We start from the raw sequence: 19,048 nt of genomic DNA on the forward strand, positions 1-19,048 counted from the left end.
AGAGATCAGGAAGGGGGCAAACACTTGTTCACACCACTGTATCTACCATTTGGCTATGTCCAAACAAATGATGTAATGCTATTTGTGCATAGCATTTACCCAAATATAAGCCTTTTTTAGATGAGCGGCTTGATGTTGCACATTGCACAGTACTGTTGATTTGCCATGTGCTAAATATGTTATTAACCGCAGTACAATAGCCACATCCACGCTATATTCTAGTGTTGGCTCCTTTGAGCGCTGAATGACTGCGGAATCCTTGCCAGGTTTACTGTAATTACAGTCGACATCAAGCTGTAAGTAGGACTCCTCCCCACTCCTGCCTGCTTCTCTCCTCGCACGTTTTCAAGAGCAAACTACAAACCCCACAAGCAAAGTTCATCTCCATTCATTTGTCAACGTGCACAGACAACGTTACCAATTGTATGAACAGGATTTATTTCTTTGTGCTTTTCTCAGGAAGTCGTTGGAGCGTTGCTTCTATGGGAATGTTTTGATGGAAGATAAATCACAGACTACAATACAAAGGTGGCCATTTATAGACTTTGGGCTGGGCTCTGCACAAACAGTTGTGTTTGTATGTGTCATTCTAACCGCTGCTTGTTGTCCAGTATCTAATTAGTCAAGTCTGCATGTCTGTCAGATGAAAAATATAACATAAGATGAGATTTCTGCCTCATGACAACAGCCGAAAATTGAAATATATACACCACACCTCCCTCAAAGTACAGTATTTTGATATTAATTTACAATAAAATAAATATTTCAATAGCTGATTGAATTTAAATATTGCTCTAATATTTTTAATTATTATCAGTCTTAATTTATTCAATATTATTAATTGAATTAAAATGTAATTTTAGGCCACACATTTTGACAGTATTTTGGTATGTTTTTTTTTTAATACTGTATTTATTACAAATTAAATCAATTTCAATAACCAACTGAATGTTTTACTGAGCTGTTTTACTTCATCATTGCGTTATTTTTATGCACAACAATAATTAATGTAATTAATAATCAAATTGTAATACATTTTCTTTTGTCGTTATTTTAAATTAACATTTTGTATGTATTTACTAGTTGACATTTTTTTTAAATAAATTATTTTTCCCCATTATTGCATAATAAATGTAAAAAATAGATAAAAGCATGGTTAATTGCATATAAACTACATTTGTCATAAAATTAACTTACAATCTATGTTATAATATATATTAAAATACACCAAAACATAGATCTATTTAAACATCTTTGATCCCACATTTGTCTCATAAAAATGTATAGTAAAAATTATACATAAAAATATACATTTATAATACATTTTTATTTGTATAGCACTTTTCAAGGACACTTATGTACATGTATTTAAAAGTATTTAATCCCACATTTCTCCTTAACGACAAGAAATTATGGTCTGTTATAAAATGTATTGGTAATATTTAAATTAAAATTTATGTTAAGTTGTATAAAGATATAAACTTATATGTATTTAAAAATGATTGAATCCCACATTTGTCCTGAGATGATCATTTATTGCCCCTGACCAAATATATAATCATGATAAAATGGATATTATTATTATTATTACATAAGTTAATCTTTATCAGTACCTGGTAGTCAAATATGTTATATCAACACAAACTATAAAAAATTGCTCTACACAAATAAACTATAAAAAATTGCTTTTTGATCCAATAAATAAAAGATAACGCCTAAAAATGATGCAATTATAACAAACATGTTCCAACATTTCTCATCATTTTGTCATCTGCATTGAGCCACGTTTGAAGGATCTGTACCAGGGGTGTCCAAAAGTACGGCCCGGGGGCCATTTACGGCCTGTGGCTGTTTTTTCGTTGGCCCTGGGCACGTTCTAAAAATATGATTAAACAAGAAAATGAATAAACAGCAAAAATGTTTAAAAAAAAAAAGAGCAGTAATTTTATAAGAGGAAATATTAAATATATTACTATAATATTAAAGACTAAAGTATGAATTTTTTGAAGTTGTAATATTATGAATATATTATGAAAAACACCCAAAACAAAGAATGAAGTTGCAATTTGTGAAAGTTATAATGTTATGATAATAAAGTCAAAATATTATGACTAATATACACAATAAAAAATCTGAGAAAAAAGTTGAAATATTTGTAAAAATATTTTTTAAAAAGGGAAAAACGAGCAAAAAAAAGTGTAACGTAAGGAGAATAAGTTCATATGAATGATATGCATACGAGCAATGCTGAGGTGCAGGCCGTTTTATTTTCTTTAAATTAAAAAAAACGTGCATTTGTGCATGGGGTTTGACATTTTCTAAACATAAAAGACAACAACACAAGAAGGCCGTTAGGAGTTGTGGAGGAGATGTTTGTGAGTAAATGACTTAAAGTGTGTGGCAAGACGGGCCAGCTGCCATGTGACAAGTGTTATCAAAGTAAACTCTATCCTATTTGCAGGTCAGACACAGAATTAGCTGCTGCGGAGACACTTGGCCACGTCACATGCTCCAGGAAGGCGGTGGGGATGCAAGATGGACCCACGAGATTGACTGAAGAGCAACGAGAAGCCAACATGGGGTCTTTTTGGAAAAAGATAAGCCAGGCGGCCGAGGGTAGAATGCTGCGGTTCAGCAGAGCTCGCTGCAAATGTTCGCAGGAGGGAGCGGCCGTCGACGTCTGGGAGGTTAGTTTGGATTCATTTACTACGTGTAAGTTTCTTTTTAATGCAGACATGTTTAATGTGTTATTCATCGATTGGGCAAGGAGCCGTATTTGGTGACTATAGGGCAGTAGGACCATGTGATTCCTCCCAGCCAATCAGCAAACAAAGCTTATAACTACTGTAGAATGATAAAGATTGTCAATCGTACAAACGTGAAATAAAATATCTTTTCTAGTGAAGTGTCATTATTATACAGTAGTAACTAATCACAGCATTTTAATAACATACAACATTATGTCAATATATTTGAGTCATATGTATTATCTATTTTGTACTGCGGAGTATTAGGGCCACATTGAAAAATAAATCGAAGATTTCAAGAATAAAAGACGTAAATTTACGAGAACAAAGTGCTAATATTAAGTTTCATCGTGTCAGAGGGAGAATAGAGCATAGTTCTTCAGGAAGGAAGGAAACTTTCCTCTTGCTTCAGTCAAGCTTTTATAACGGGACAGCAAAACAGCGCCGTTGAGCACAAACAGATTAGCATGGGTTAGCATCATCTCACTTCCGCCTTCCTTACCCCGGCCCCCCCTCACCCCATAAGTCCCCCCTTCTCACCGCTGTGTCAGACAATGCTCGTAACATAAAGTTATGACTTTTTTTCTCGTAAATTTCCGACTTTTATTCTCGTAAATGTATGACTTTTATTGTCGTGAAAAGTGGTAAATTCACGAGAAAAAAATGTCGTAAATTTCCGACTTTTTACGAGAAAAAGGTTGTACATTTACGAGAAAAAAAATGGTAATATTACCTTTGACCCCGTTTTCATAGCTGTCCCAGGCGATGCCTGCTACGACGGAGTATTCAAATAATCGCAGACTTTGAGAAAAAAGTTGTACTATTTCAGGAATAAAGTCGTACATTTACGAGAATAAAAGACGTGACTTTATGTTACGGGCATTGCCTGAGACAGCTATGAAAAGGTTGAACTTACGTGGAGGGGGCGGGGTAAGGAAGACGGAAGTGAGATGATGCTAACCCATGCTAATCTGTTTGTGCTCAACTGCTCTCTTTTACTGCCACGTTATAAATAAAAGCTCGCCTGAGCCAAGAGGGAGGTTTCCTTCCTTCCTTCCTGAAGGACTATGCTCTTTCCTTCCTTCCTGAAGAACACTTACGACACGATGAAACGTAATATTACCACTTTATTCTCGTAAATTTACGACTTTTATTTTCTAAATCTCAGATGTTTTTTTGCCTGATGTGGCCCCAAATCCTCCGTCGTAATTTTAAGAGGTAAAATGTAAAAATTTCCAAACATACGTCCAAAAAGTTGAAATGTGACCGTTTCCAAGTATGAGTGATCCATAAATGGTTGAATAGTTTGCAACAAGTTCGGAGTGGAGCAAATAATCCATTCAAACTCATTACATAACAACATCCTGCTATTGAAATAACATCAGAAAGGTTTCTAAACACATCAGGACTATGTAGACTTAGCTGGGTTTACTCAAGTCATAATACGTGCATGGAAGTTGCTTGGCAGCACAGTCGTAAAGTGTTTGTGTTCATATGAGCGGAGGCGTGCAAGCAGGAACACCCTGCAGGGTTCAACTTGCACCTGGCTGGACTCACTTCACACATTCATCACGTCATTCAGGACTCACCTTACCCTTTTTTTTTTTGCCCAGAGGAGCCAAACGTCTCATTTAACAACCTGTGTGTCGCTTGTCTCTTCCACGCACCGAGGAGACCAAGATGACCGGTGGGGGGATGCAGACTGTGGCCGACGGAGAGTGGGACAACCTCAGGACCACCGCCGTGAGTCACAGTGCTAAGCTAATGTGGCTAACTTAACTAGCTCATCCACTTTTAGCATAATGGCGTACTCTTTTTTTTAGCATGTTTGTGGAACATTGATCAATATTTTAGCAGCATGTATGTATGTACAGTATGTTCCTGTTGCCGGGAAACTCTCAACTGTATTAATATGTAACACTTTTACAGCAGTTTTTGGGAAGATGACATTTTTTTGTCCTGAGCACCTGGAGTGTGAGAAATTCGACACTGTTGGGGAAAAAAAAATAACGCATTAAGTGTTTAATGATTAAAAAACAGAGTTTTGTAAACGTAAAGGGTTAAAAACGTCAAAATAGAATACATTTTTGATAAGTATATTTCAGGCTAAAGTGTCTTTTACCAAAACTGGACTTGCTTGAGGTGTAGGCGCTCGTTTCCACGTTGCTATGTAAAATCATTGTGCTCAGGAAGGAGGTTCTGGTAATGCTTAAAAATGACAAATACTGTAAGTATTCCATGTTATCATGAACGTGCCTGTTACTACATGCTCACAGCACGGATAGAAAACCATAAAACCTTGTTGGAGGTGTTTTAATCGCGGCATGCGGTAGGTATGTCCCATTACGTGCAGGCTATTTTTGTCTGTTTTTACATCTTTAGAACGCGCAGAAAAGAGAACGACTTGTGTGTTCATGTCTGACATAAGGATGGTGGACGATGGGCAACATTTTTTCCTTTAAGGGTTAAAGCACTTTCGTGTTCAAGATGACTTGCGTTTTCTCCACTTTCTGACAATTTATTATACCCCGGAGCCATGTTTTTATGACTCGTGTGTGAAGGGAGTCAGGGCATGATGGATGGGAATCTCAAAACATCCCAAAGATGTGTTGCGTAATTAGTTGCAATGGAGGTTGACAGCTGCTTTTCAGGGGTATTTAGTCAGCACCGGGCATCATAATCATGAGTATGTTGCTTGTTGCTTATGACAAGATTGATGCGTCGTCGGCAGGAAGAGGAAGTGCCGCTGTCGAGCCCAGACAAAACTCGTCATGTCTCGACTAGGATAAAACATTAGCGGCAAAAGCCCTCCCTTTGTTGGTTGTGTGAGTGTGTTATTGTGTTTTGTTGTTTTTGATCTTTGGCCGCAATTAGGTATCGCCCTTTGCATTCCAAGTCAGCACATTTTGGACTCATAACATTCGACATCACACAGTCGACATGCCTTCTAAGATATGACGTCAATAAAACAGCTGTCGTTACCAAAAGCGCAGACCCTGTTGTGTCATACCCTTCACCGTTTATACTTAGTAGCCAGAAAAAGTGGATACATTTGCTCCAGACTCAAAGTCTCGCCGTCGTAACCATTTTATTAACTGTACAGCTCCTATTTTAAGTGTAAAAATGGGTTAGCAGTGTGTAATAAAGCAACAATAAAGTAAAACTACTCTCCAATCAGATCTGTGATGTCACGTGTCAGTTTGACTGATGCAGCGACGTCATGAAGTGAACAAAAACTGCTTAGGGTTATGGTTTAATGTTATTTCAAACATGCGTCCAGTCTACATTGGAATGCACATCATGCCTTCTGACAAAAACTCCAAAAAGCCCCAACAACGCTCCATTCTCATGTCATGTGACGTGCATATTAACCAAGCTACAGCAACATTGCTATTTCTTCCGCTATGCAGAGCCGGCTTTTGTTTGTTTGTTTGTTTGTTTGTGTTCCAAATAACTTGAAAGGTTCTGAATGGATGTGGGTGACATTTTCCGGAATTGTCGGAAACGGGATAGGGAAGTGATTAAATTTTGGAGGTGATCCGGATCACCGTCTGGATGCAGGAATTTTGTCAAGGATTCTTTAACATTGCAAGATAGGACCATTTTTGCCGTTTGTGCATATAACTCAACAAAAAATGGTTAGAGCACTTGGGGGCGGGGGGGAAATACAGGACAAGTTTTCAACAGATACTACAAATTATCAAAACTGATTCAAAACATTATCGGATTATTATTACAAAAAGTGCTTAGGGTTACGGTTTAATGTTATTCCAAACATGCATCCGGTTTACATTGCAATGCTTCATGTTACAATTCACAAATCCACACGTCCGAAAACGAGTCGGAAGAAGCAAAGTTTATTCAATCCTACCCCCGTTTCACATCCTTTGTTAATACATTTGATCACTTCCTGTATTCAACACGCACTAAATCAAATAAATAGAAACGATCATTTTGGTACTCAAATAAACAAATACATAAAGATGTTTAACTCATTAACGGACATTTCAATACAATTATTTCACATTTTTTCACAAAAGACTTTATTCATTGACTTGTTTATTTGAATAAAACGCCCTTGTCTTTGATAAGTGACGGCACGGCTCACTCGCACTTTTGTCTTTGTCATTTTTTGTTACCACTACTAAACCTAAAGAGAGTTACGCTAACAGTCCAGGCGGAATGCTCAATGCGGCCAAATTCTGCCCGCGTGTGTTGACACTGCAGGTGTGTGTTACATAAAGTCGCTTCATTAATCTAGCTTATGTAACACACACAACGCATTCTTTACAGTGCTTCTGTCACCTAGCATGGGCTATTCCCGCAACACACTGTTGTCTGCTGCTCGGTGAGTTAAGGAGCGTTGCAAAATGTGTGCAAATGTGTGCATGAGTATGAACACATCACTTTAGGAGGGTGAATGAATCTGCAAGGATAATAAGTGTCTTTTTATGTGTTGACCAGTGTGGTCCTGCAGGGGAGGCTCGCAGCTAAATGCCTTTCTGCACTGGCAATGCATGCGTGTGTGTGTGTGTGTGTGTGTGTGTGTGTGTGTGTGTGTGTGAGTGAGACTGTGGAGGAACAATCACCAGACAAAAGGGTTGGGCAGCTGGTGAGCCTCACCCTTCCATGTAAGGCAACAAGGCTTCCCACGCTCTGACTAAAACACTTGCACACTGTCTGGATCGCAGCTCACTCGTCTCCATCAGGACCCTGCCAGCTCCTGAGGTAAATACGGCATGTTTAGGATGGACTTTGACTTTATCGGTTTTGTTTTTGTCCAAAAAGATGCAAGTTTTATGTGCTGCGTGCCGCCTTTGCCCATGAAATGATCATCACTGGCCTGCAACGGCAATTCCCTTGCGTGTGAATGCAAAGAGACGCTGTCATCCATCTGAAACGGCATCACAGCCTAGCATAGCAATCCCTACTTAGCATGCAGTTATGCCCCCAGTGGGTTTTAAGCATGATAGGATTGTCATGGCATCATTGCTTCTTTTGTCTATCAGCTTTTTTTTCCGTAAAAGTCCAGTATTTTGGAAATGTATTTGACTAAATCTTTTGGTAATCATGTACACTACAGGGGAAGAAAATCATGTTTTATGGCTTTATTTTCAGCAATTTACACAATAATAGCATGAAAAACATTGTTTGTGCATACTTGTATTAGCCCAATGCTCGGCATCATCTCTCGACGGAGGAGCAGTTTCAGTGGCAGATTACTATCGCTGCCCTGCTCCACTGATAGACTGTCATTAGCTTGTTTATTAGCATTCAGCAGAAAAAGGACTCCCTTCCAGGGAAGAGAGTTCATGTTAGCTAGTTGTTTATTAAAACGTAGTAGTCCATGGTGTGTTGATGCATTTGCTCGCTTGTTTTTTTTGTTTTGTTTTTTACGTTATGTAACAGTCCAAGGTTTGTTTTTTTGTGTTGTTGCTTGAGTTATGAACATCAACGACGTTAGCTAGCTTGTTTTTTGAAGTTGTTTTGTGAACGCAGCAGGCCAGCGTGCGTGTTTTTGCTTGGTGATAAAACCCTCAGTTTGTTCTGCGCTCAAAGACGGATAGACCTGACACGTCGGCGTGAAACCTGTTGGAAGGGGGGCCCATGTTGTCACGAATGTTGATCTACGGTCTGCGAACCTTCGCCACATTCGCAGCGGCCGTGTCAAAAACGCCACTTCCCTCCCAGCTTGTTGGGGTTATTTTTAGCTTTCAGGCAAGCCGTGATGTTGTCACCAAACAAAACCGGTTTCAGCTCCTGAATAAAACCTTCTCTGTCCAACTGATATCCACAGGGTTCCCGATTTTGTTCCTTTTAGCAGCTTTCACTCACCTAATTGGAACTTGTTCCTGTTTTTGGCTTTCACTGACACATTTATGCAGTCGTCACCTGTCAGTCAAAGTTGGTAAATAGCAGCTAATGTGTTGGCAACCACGGGCAACCATGCCTTGTTTCTTATCTTTGCTTCATCTCGTTCCTCCTGGCAGGTTGGCTTCGAATATCAAAGGAAGCCGAAACCAAAATGGCCTCATCTTGCCTTTTAGTTCACTTGCTGTCATGTAGTTTGGACTTTTGGTTGGGTTGTCTTTTTTTTCTGCCTTTATTTCGTGCTGGGTCATGGCTTATTATGTTATGTCTGTTTCCTGTTTGGACTGAATGCATCACCTTTACTCTGGTGAGAGGGAGCTGGGGAGCGCACCTGTCTTTCATTTGTAATCAGTGTTCTATTTGGTTTCAGCAGGGGCTTCTGCTTCTGCTTCATTGCTTTTCCTTGGACTACCTGAGCGTTTGATGACTCTGTTAGCTTTTCCTGTTTACTAGTAGGGGTGCAACAATACGTGTATCTGTCGGGAAGCGTTCAATACGCAGTTTTATCTTTATTTTATCAACTTGTGCTGAAAACTGAGTGCGCTCACTGCGATCGACTAGTAGCTCATTGAAACGTGGCTCATGCCTTTCCTGATGTTGAAGATCCTCCACCATCCATAACTATGAAAATATTCCATTTAAAAAGAAGGAATCCTACTTAGCGGCTGCACGGTCGTCTAGTGGTTAGCATGTTGGCCACACATTCACAGTCAGGAGATCGGGAAGACCTGGGTTCTCCCCGTGTGCGTGTGGGTTTTCTCCGGGTAATCCGGTTTCCTCCCACATTCCAAAAACATGCATGTTAGGTAAATTAGCGACTCTAAATTGTCCATAGGTATGAATGTGCGTGTGAAAGGTTGTTTGTCTATATGTGCCCTGCCATTGGCTGGCGACCAGTCCAGGGTGCACCCCGCCTGTCGCCCGAAGTCAGCTGGGATAGACTCCAGAATACCCCCGCGACCCTAATGAGGAGAAGCGGTATAGAAAACGGGTGGATGGAACCCTACTTAGCATAAATTCAGTAATCCTGGTAAGGTCCGGAACCAACGAACTGCGATAAACGGTTGAGTACTTGCCCGACGCATGGCGACAGCTTGACTTTGCCTGTTTTTGCAACTTCTTGTCGTGTCTTGCTGGAACTGGTTTTTACTCTAATCAAACAAAGGATTGGCTGAAATTGAATTGAAATCATACATCATAAACGATAACAGTCTGTAGCTGTTGTTGAGACTCCATAACACATCAAGTCATTGGACAAGATGCCTCAGTAGAGCTGAATCAATCACAAACAAAGCTAATGCCAGCGTATCGTCGTCGTCTGCCACGATTACGCGTTTCCCTGCTTCCCAGCAACAAAGTGGCTCCTGCTAACAATGTCCCATCTAGCTGGTAACTCTAGAATAATAACCCCCCCCCCATAACAAACACTTGATGTGCAGCAAGCAGGCAGCTCCGCCTTTTGTGATTCATTTTTTGTTTCCACACCAGTGTGTCGACATCCTGCGTGTTTACACTCAAGCCAAAGGCAAAGCAGGCGTGCAGAACATTGTGTTTCCGTGTAAAGCGGGCTCCTCCCAGGGCGTGTCTTCTTCTCCGTCTTCTTCCATCCATACCCTGGAGCACCGAGCTGTCTGTCACCGCCTCAGCGCTGATGGTTTTCACAGATTACGCTTACACTCGTATAGCTGTCCATCAAGCACAGCTATTTAACCCCGCTTTTTCTTTTTTTTGTGCGTGTGTGAACCGGCTGCTACCATTCTCTGCGGCGACATAAGAGGTGAAAAGGGTGGAGATTGTGTGCACAGGTCGTTAAAAAAACCCCCAAACATTTCTGATGTTTTCTTGGCTCCATGTCACTGTACATGTAATACAGGGGTGTCCAATGGTTTTATTGGCCCGCGCCACATTCTAAAAATATAATTTAACAAGAAAACTAAAAAAAACAACAACAAAAAACAAAACAGCAGCAGCAAAAATTGAAAAATTACCAGTACGTTAATTTTACAAAAATAAAGTCAAAATATGAAGAGAAAAAAAGTTGTAATCTAACAAGAAAAATGCTTAATTTTACAAGAATAATGTAATATTATGATGAAAAATGTCATTTTAGTGGCATTAAGTTGAAATATTCAAGAAAAAATATGTTATTTGTTAAAGTCATAATATTACGAGAAATAACAAATAAAGTTGTAATTTTTGGAAAATAAGGTTATGGAAAAAGTGATGTGAATAAAGTCAAATATTATGGGAATAAAGTCAGAATCACATGTTGAAATAGTTGGGGAAAAAATATCTGCAGAAATGGTAAAAGCTGCTGTAATTTTATGAGAATAAAGTCAAAATATTAAGAGAAAAAAAAGTCCAATCTTACGAGAATAAACTTGTCATAATATGAGGGGAAAAAATAATGACATTTTAGTCGCATAGAGTTGAAATATAAAATAATTTTCTCATTTTTACTAGATTTAACTTATAATGGACAAATCATGTATTTTCAGTAACATGGAGTCGAAATATTAAACATTTTTTTAATGTTGTAAAATTATGAGAAACAAAACACAATAGTCATTTTTGAAAAGTCAGAATATTATGAGGGGGGGGGTCCAAATATTACAAGAAGAAATTTACAAAGATTATTTGAGAAGAAATGTAAAATATTTGGAGAATTTAAACAAAAAAACAGCAAAAATGGGGGGAAAAAAGAGGAACGACCTAAGTTCCTACTAATAATACACTTTTTCACCTACAGCATATCACAACTGATATGCATTTTTTTATATATAATATATTATATATAATATATACATATACATACACTGTATATGTTTTCCTTGAAAACCGCAGCCAGAAAGTGTTTTTTCGGATTTAAGAATTGTGAGTCAGGCAGCAATGGGAAGATTTGTTGTTTTTTCAGGGGAGCTAAAGACCTACCTCGGCGAACCGAGCACAGTTCCACCTTGGGTTCTCCAATATTCCAATATTCAGTGTGTAGCTGCTGAAATGCAAAACGTGTACCGTACTCACGTTTGTGAGATAGCGTGCATTGACTAAGGAGCAAACGCAACACCCACCTTTGCAGCCACATTTCAACTTAACAACGCGCGGTGGCATGCGGAGAATGTGTCACAAAAGGCCGCAATTGAAGGCGTTCCAGCGGGAGTTATTTAGTGTGTTGCCGTGCAAAGGGTCCCCCGAGCGGCACGAAACCTCTGCTTTTCTGCACTTCTTTCCAGGAACTGACGTGTGCTGCATGATTTAAGACCGAGCTCTTGCACTTTATGGACTGGGTGACACTTGGCCTGGGAAAACGTGTAAACACACACTGCTATTGCAGCGTCAGCTGCCCACACGTTTGTTTAGTGTTGTGAGTCATTATAAGCTTGTTGTTACTACAAATACACATCACTTGCAGCCCAAGCAGAATATTTGTGCGTGTGTCTTTGGCACGATTACTTATTTGGCTAACGCCCATGGAATTATCGTTAAGGCTGCTAATGATCACACACACTCAGCTAGGAAATATGCGCTTTTTAATTAGCGTCCGTCCCCTGATAAGCTCGCTCACGTAGCCTGTTGGCCTCAGCTGACCTATTGACTCGCACCGCACTGCAAACACTTGCTTTATCGGGAAGCGCAGGCCGCACGGAGGCCGGCTTCGCACACACAGTAGACGCAGCACAAAGCCAGACGCCTTACATAACAGGTCCAACGGCGTGTTTTCTTTGCACAAATGCGACTTACGTGAAGTCTTCCCTGGCATTATGACATTGGTGGGTGTTCCCCCGAGAGGATTACGCTCGTTCATTGTGCCATTGTGTGTGTTGGTGTGTGTGTGTGTGTGTTGCTGTGTAAATACGTCGCTTAAATATTTAGTGAGCCACAGGACATTTAGTTTGAAGATTTTTGTGTCATCTTTTGCCTTTTCATGCACAAACATCTACATGCCTGCGGGCTGCAGCAGCGCTTCGGCAAAGGCGCAGCAGCGTAGTTTTTCCTTTTTGCATGTCGTGCTCACCTGCAGTTGACTCCAACACAACAGGTACTTTCCCCATATTTCCCCAATAATGCTCCTAGAAATGATCTGTTCCAGAGTCAAACTGTGACTGCAGCTGTGTCCCGATACTTTATTCCAGCTGTTGACAAAGTACAGGAAAAGGCCTCTTTTATGTTTGACACCGCTTCACTTCTTTTTAGACTTGAGTGACATCCTTTTATTGCTTTGGCATCTTTCCACTTACACTGGTTAACCTCTTTTTACACTCCAGTGACAGAATTTCATCCCTTTGGCGTCTTTCCACTTACACTGGTTAACTTCTTTTTACACTTGAGTGACAGACTTTTAGCGCTTCGGCGTCTTCATTTAGGGCTTCGTTTCTTTTGCACTACACCAGGGGTGTCCAAACTTTTTCCGGCGAGTGCCATGTACTGGAAAATGAAAGGATGCGAGGGCCGCTTTGCTTTTTTGTGTTTATTTTTGTGATATTTTGACTTTATTTTCATATTATAACTTTTTGCCCAACCAAATTTTCCAAAAATGTCAACTTTATTTATTTATTTGATTTTTTTTTTTAGGAGGGGGTGTCATAATATTATGACTTCAAATAAAATTAAACTCTATGCTTCTAAAATGTCATTGTTTTTTCCCTCATAATATTACAAGTTTATTCTCGTAATATTTTGACTTTATTCTCGGAAAATTACAGCAGCCTTTACCATTTCTGCTGGGGTTTTTTCCCCCAACTATTTCAACACGTGATTCTGACTTTATTCCCATAATATTTTGACTTTTTTCACATCACTTTTTCCATAACCTTATTTTCCAAAAATTACAAGTTTATTTGTTGTTTCTCCTAATATTATGACTTTAACAAATAACATATTTTTTCTTGAATATTTCAACTTTATGCTACTAAAATGACATTTTTCATCATTATATTACATTATTCTTGTAAAATTAAGCATTTTTCTTGTTAGATTACAACTTTTTTCTCTTCATATTTTAACTTTATTTTTGTAAAATTACCGTACTGGTAATTTTTCAGTTTTTGCTGCTGCTGTTTTGGGATGTTATTTTTATTTTTATTTTTTTAGTTTTCTTGTTAAATTATAATTTTACAATGTGCCCGAGCCAAAAAAAAATAAAAATGGCCCCCGGGCCACACTTTGGACACCCCTGCACTGAACACTTTGTCTGAAAACTGTGTGTGTGTGTGTGTGTGTGTGTGTGTGTGTGAGATGAAGCAAGTGTAAAAAGAAGCTAACCAAACAGAAAACATCAAATCACTCAAAAGTATTGGGACACAGCCACAGCGTTGCCACTTCCATCAACGTTCTTTGACGTTTTGTGCAACCTAAGAGGCGAATATTGCGACTGAAATCCAAATACATTTAGTTTTGTTGCGTGTTGTTGTAAACACCGTGTGGTCGCCAAGGCGTGGGTGGGCTTCCTCCAGTGACTTGTGACTCTGCTCCAAGTGGAAAGAAATGCGCCCTCATTGTGTGTTGCTAAGCGCTGCCCTCTAACTGTTAGGCATGCCTAAACCTCAGTGGCGGGAACTTTTAGGGCAAAAATGCGTCCTCTCCCTCTCAGCTCCGCCCCTCTGCCTTTTCCCCCGCGGCTCGGCCTTGTTGCGTCTCAGTGCTCTTTGCTTCCGCTCATCTGGCCGTCGTCCTCTCATTGCAGGACACATGCAGGCGGCCTAGACTCACCCTGCAAGATCACCGCAGCAACACCTCAGAGTGGCACTGCAAGGCAAGAAGAAACACACACACACACACACACACACACACACACACGTCATGATTTGTTTATTTTTGTTTGCTAAATGTGTTCGCTGGCTGACTGCAGGAGAGCAGCGTTGCAGTCGTGCTGCCGCAGAAACCGGACGAGCTGGAAGAAACTCCCGAGGAGGAAAAAGTGGAAGTGATCAAAGTATGTTCGCTCCTTTTTTTTTTTTTTTTAAAGTGGAGTCGTTGATGACGGGGCGGCGTGGTGTCTCGCAGGTTTACCTCGACAACCGTCCCGGGACGACGGAGAGCGTCAGGATGCTGACAGACGAGGTGTCGCAGATCCAGGAGGTCAGTCAGCGCCCGACGGCAAGGTCAAAGTTGTTTTTAGCGGAGCGAGACTTGGCCTCCATTATAAGTGTAAAAACATGCAGTTGTTTAGAATTCTATGTGTCGTGTGTCTGCAATACATGCACAAGATCTGTCAGCCTCTTTGTGTTTAATGCTCAAATACAATCACCATTCTTAGCCATGTATTGCTTTGCAAAAAAAAAGTGCTTCTTTCTTGGTTAAAATGTCAAATTGTACTTCTTTGCATTTATGACCATAAAAATGTTTTTCATACAAAAATAGTACATTTTGGGTTTTTTTATGTGTGGTAAAAGGACTATTTAGAATTTAGCTTCACTTTATTTGCCGGATAAATAACATTTGTAGTTTTTAAAATATTTTTACTCATCCGGTACATGAAGCACTGTACTGTGTGTATTTTTTACCTGTTAGGTGAGGTACTGTCTGAAGACGCTGAGAGAGCAGATGGCAGCAAGACAAAACAGTAACATGAAGAAGGTAAATGCACTGCTTTCATCATCCTCACACTTACAGTATAACAGTCTACTTACAAGTAGATCATATACAGTATATACGTATACACATTTCCACCCCATGTGGGTGGGGGGTAATGTCCAGTTCGGCCCACAACCTAAAGTAGGCTTCGGGTTTTGGCCCCCTTGTGTGACTGAGTTTGACACTCCTGCTCAATATGAAAGGAACGCTTGGTTGTTTTTAGGGACCGACTGCAAAAGTGCTAGTCAAAGATCCTCTCTAAGGCAGGTGCGCTGTGCTGTTTTTAGGGATCTAATGCAAAAATGCTAGTCATAGATCCTCTATATGCCAGGACCTACTGTAAAAATGCTTTCCAAAGATCCTCTATATGACAGGACTGTCATTTTTAAAGACATATTGCAAAAATGCCGCTCAAAGATCCTCTATATGACAGGAGTGCTGTGCCGTTTCTCAGAACCCACTGCAAAAATGCTAGTCAAAGATCCTCAATGTGACAGGAGCGGTATGCGTTTTTTAAGGACCTACTGCAAAAACACCAGTCAAAGATCCTCTATATGCCTTTGGTTGACTAGTAGAAGTCACATGGTTCTGTTTTTGAGCGCTTTTCCACTCAAGTAACCAACGTTACCTTGAATAAATGTGACAAAAATAGGCTTAAATCTTTTCTCCGTTTTCTTCAGTACCCCAGCAATGGCCAAAGAGTGAACACCCCCAACCACCGAGCAGCCGTCACCAACGGCAACAGCATTCACGACCACACGGGCAACGCTGACGTAAGCTAATCACCCCTCAGCTTGTTCTTCCATTCCGAGGCAGGATGCTCTGCTTCTCAGATGACTTTCATAGCGGCGAGAAGACGGGAGCTGCTGCTTCTCACGTCAACACGAACACGCATCTTATTTCCAGCACGTTATTCCGCACTTCCGTGTCATTTCTGTGAAAAATCGGTCCGTTCATGTTGACATTTTGTACTATTGTCAACTTCTTCATTATCGCTAAGCAACGTCAGACGACAGCAGCAACCACTGTCTACTTGCGTCGCATTTAAATATGCACAGTGTGACTTCCTGTTCAAAGTAGAGATGCATATCAACTTGATACATTTTTTTTTTTCTAATTTAGATTGAACTGTAGTTTGTGCTCACCTGGAGGTAAGAAGGGCTGGAACAAATTAGGATTTGACCAAATGTACCTGTTGATTTGTCCTAATCAAATATCATGATACTACTACCACATCACTACGATCAGGAGAACTAGAGTATTGAGCAGAAGGGAGCCACCTGGCGTGGCCCAGCAAGGTGCACTGTATTCGGGCGCACACTCCGAGCAGCCGGTGTGCCGCCACAGAAGTCTCCAGCAACCTTTTTGCCTCATATCAGCCCGATAATTATCGTGCGCCCCTATTTCAAAGCAAAGTAAGCTTCAAAGTAAAAGCATGGCAGTATTAACCACAGCAAGTAACAAAATGCATAAATGGAGGAAAACCGAAAATCCTTTTATGATTGCCCAGTCTCCTTATGTCTCTGGCCAAAGTCACATGTAAGCGGTACGTTTCTGTTTTGGTCATGTTGACATCAGGGGTCGCCAACATACAGGTTCCCCTTCTTGTTGCGTCACATCACCTTCTTACCTGTGCGCACTAATGGACGCTGTTATCTGCGACCTCAGGTGGTGGATGATAATCAGGTGCAGAGCCTGCGCGAGGAAACCAAGCGGCTTTACGCGCAAATGAAGGACATGGAGAGCCGCCACCGAGAGGAGAGAGAGAGACTGCAGGTGTGTTGCACATGCACGTGCTCGCTGTTTTATTTGTATTTGTCCCGTTGTGTTGTTATAATAACAGTATAGCGTAAGTGTCAAGCTAGTGTGTCACTAATGGTGTGAACAAGCATGTGAAATGTCGCCCTTGTTTCGAATACTATCATTAGGAAGGCGGGACTTCCTTCAAAACAGGTTTACTTTAAATACCTGTGAGGACAAAAGCACCTGGGCTGGGCGCCTAGGCAGCTGGGATAGGCTCCAGCTAACCTGATGTGATTCCCTGGCAGATGGACTCCGAAGACCACCGCGTCCGTCTCGCGGCGCAGTCTGGGCGTCTCCAGAAGGCGGAGGAAGAGGCCGAGAAGAGGGGGCGGCGGGTGGAGGAGCTGCAGAGGCTGCTGGCAAACATGGAGGCGGAGAGTGGCGACCTGCAGGACAAGATGGCAGCCGATGAGGCCGAGCTGCTGCGGCTTAAAGCAGACAAGGGAGAAGGAGGGGAGGAGAAGGAGCAGAGGTGAGGCTAGGAATGGTTTTGTGAACAGCAGAGGTGTTAAAACTTTCACAAATCCAAGGATGCGTGGGGGTCGTTTAGATATTATAAATGTATTTTTTTTCTTTTAAAAAACAAGCTGCCCGGGCCGCACTTTGGCCACCCCCGATACACTCACTAATGAACAGGTGTTTGCAGGTGTAATGACCTGGAAAAAGAGGTTGCCGCCCTGAAGGAGAAGATCCATCACCTGGACGACATGTTGAAGAGCCAACAGAGGAAAGTGAGACACATGATTGAGCAGGTACTCGCACATCACAGCAGTGTCTGCAGCAGCACAGGAAGCCATTAGACAGGAAATGATTATTGATTCTAGAGCAGCGAAACGGAACAATGGCAGCATGAATAATCCATGTGCTCCTGTCATGTTTCTTTCTTTGGTCCCTCCCTCCCCCAGCTGCAGAACTCTCGCACTGTTCTCCAAGAGAGAGATCGAGTCATCAAGGATCTGGAGGAGAAGGTGGCCTTTCTGGAAGCCGAGGTCAGGGGTCATTATTGTTATTATTATTATTATGACTAACATACTTTGTGCTATATTATACAGTAGTATTATTATAGGGGGCCTTTAATTCGCCTTACCTGCCTGAGTACACGTAAACCCTCCAAATGCAACGTTTCTGTCTCCAGAACAGAGAAATGCATGACCACATGGACTACTTCCTGTCGGGCCAGGATCCTCCGCCTCTCAAATGTGCTGAGAGCAAGCCAGTGATCATTTACAGGTGCGCTCCAGTTCTCCTCCGTATTCAAAGCTTCTCATGTTCACAACAAGATGATCACGTTTCTTCCCTTCCTCCCTTCTGAACAGCAAACCTCTCACGCCATCAACGCACAGCAACAAGTCCCTCCCCTTCATCAAAGTCATTGAGATCAAATCGTGAACGGCCAAGGAGTCAAAATGTGTAAATACACGTTCAATAAATATCTGTAACTAGTGTGAAATAGTCTTCGAGTGCAGAATCTCATCGGAGAATTCATTTTTCTGTAAAAATCTAAAAATGTTAAGTGCTTCCGACTGCCTACAGGACTGGAATCCTAAAGATTCAAAGGGCAATCTCCTCAGTGCTTTGCATCTCATTGCTAACAGAGGCCATTATAGTCTAACAAGCACCTATAAAAGAAATCGTGATGCTCTTACACTCTTTTTTTTTTTATCATTTATGTAGAAAAATATTTATTTAGTTACTTGGTTGGTTACCATTCTTCTAATTTGTCCACACTGAATCAAGTTTCTACTAATGCATATTTAATGACCGAATATTTGACACCATTACCACCGTAATCCAGAGTGTTGTGGTATTTAATGTGAACTATGTAGATAGTGCAGTTCAGTGTGTCCGTTTATTTGTGTGTTGTGTCAAATGAATGAATAAAGTGTATTTAAAAGACCGCGCTTTATTCTAGTAGACGTATGCCTTCAAGCTACTTTGCACTGCCATCTAGTGGGCTGAAAGACACATGACATGGCACGCAACGCAATGAAATTTGACTAAATATCAAGTCTTTTAAAACCACAGAGCGTCCCTGTCGTTTAGAGGATCTTTGA

At 40.9% G+C, this 19,048-nt stretch overlaps 1 protein-coding gene across 1 annotated transcript; it reads left to right on the forward strand.

The window, feature by feature from the left end:
* Positions 1–456: 456 nt before the first annotated feature.
* On the forward strand, positions 457–18,977 carry tuft1b (tuftelin 1b). The gene is made up of 14 exons (XM_054763489.1): positions 457–528; positions 2,462–2,687; positions 4,419–4,490; positions 14,302–14,370; positions 14,467–14,550; positions 14,622–14,696; positions 15,129–15,194; positions 15,872–15,964; positions 16,860–16,967; positions 17,240–17,466; positions 17,641–17,746; positions 17,900–17,983; positions 18,130–18,224; positions 18,311–18,977. The coding sequence occupies exons 1-14, from the start codon at positions 497–499 to the stop codon at positions 18,381–18,383; spliced, it is 1,410 nt and encodes a 469-aa protein (XP_054619464.1). The 5' UTR covers positions 457–496; the 3' UTR covers positions 18,384–18,977.
* The last annotated feature ends 71 nt before the right edge of the window (positions 18,978–19,048 follow it).

Source organism: Dunckerocampus dactyliophorus, chromosome 20 (assembly GCF_027744805.1).
Source record: "Dunckerocampus dactyliophorus isolate RoL2022-P2 chromosome 20, RoL_Ddac_1.1, whole genome shotgun sequence".
Taxonomy (NCBI): domain Eukaryota; kingdom Metazoa; phylum Chordata; class Actinopteri; order Syngnathiformes; family Syngnathidae; genus Dunckerocampus; species Dunckerocampus dactyliophorus.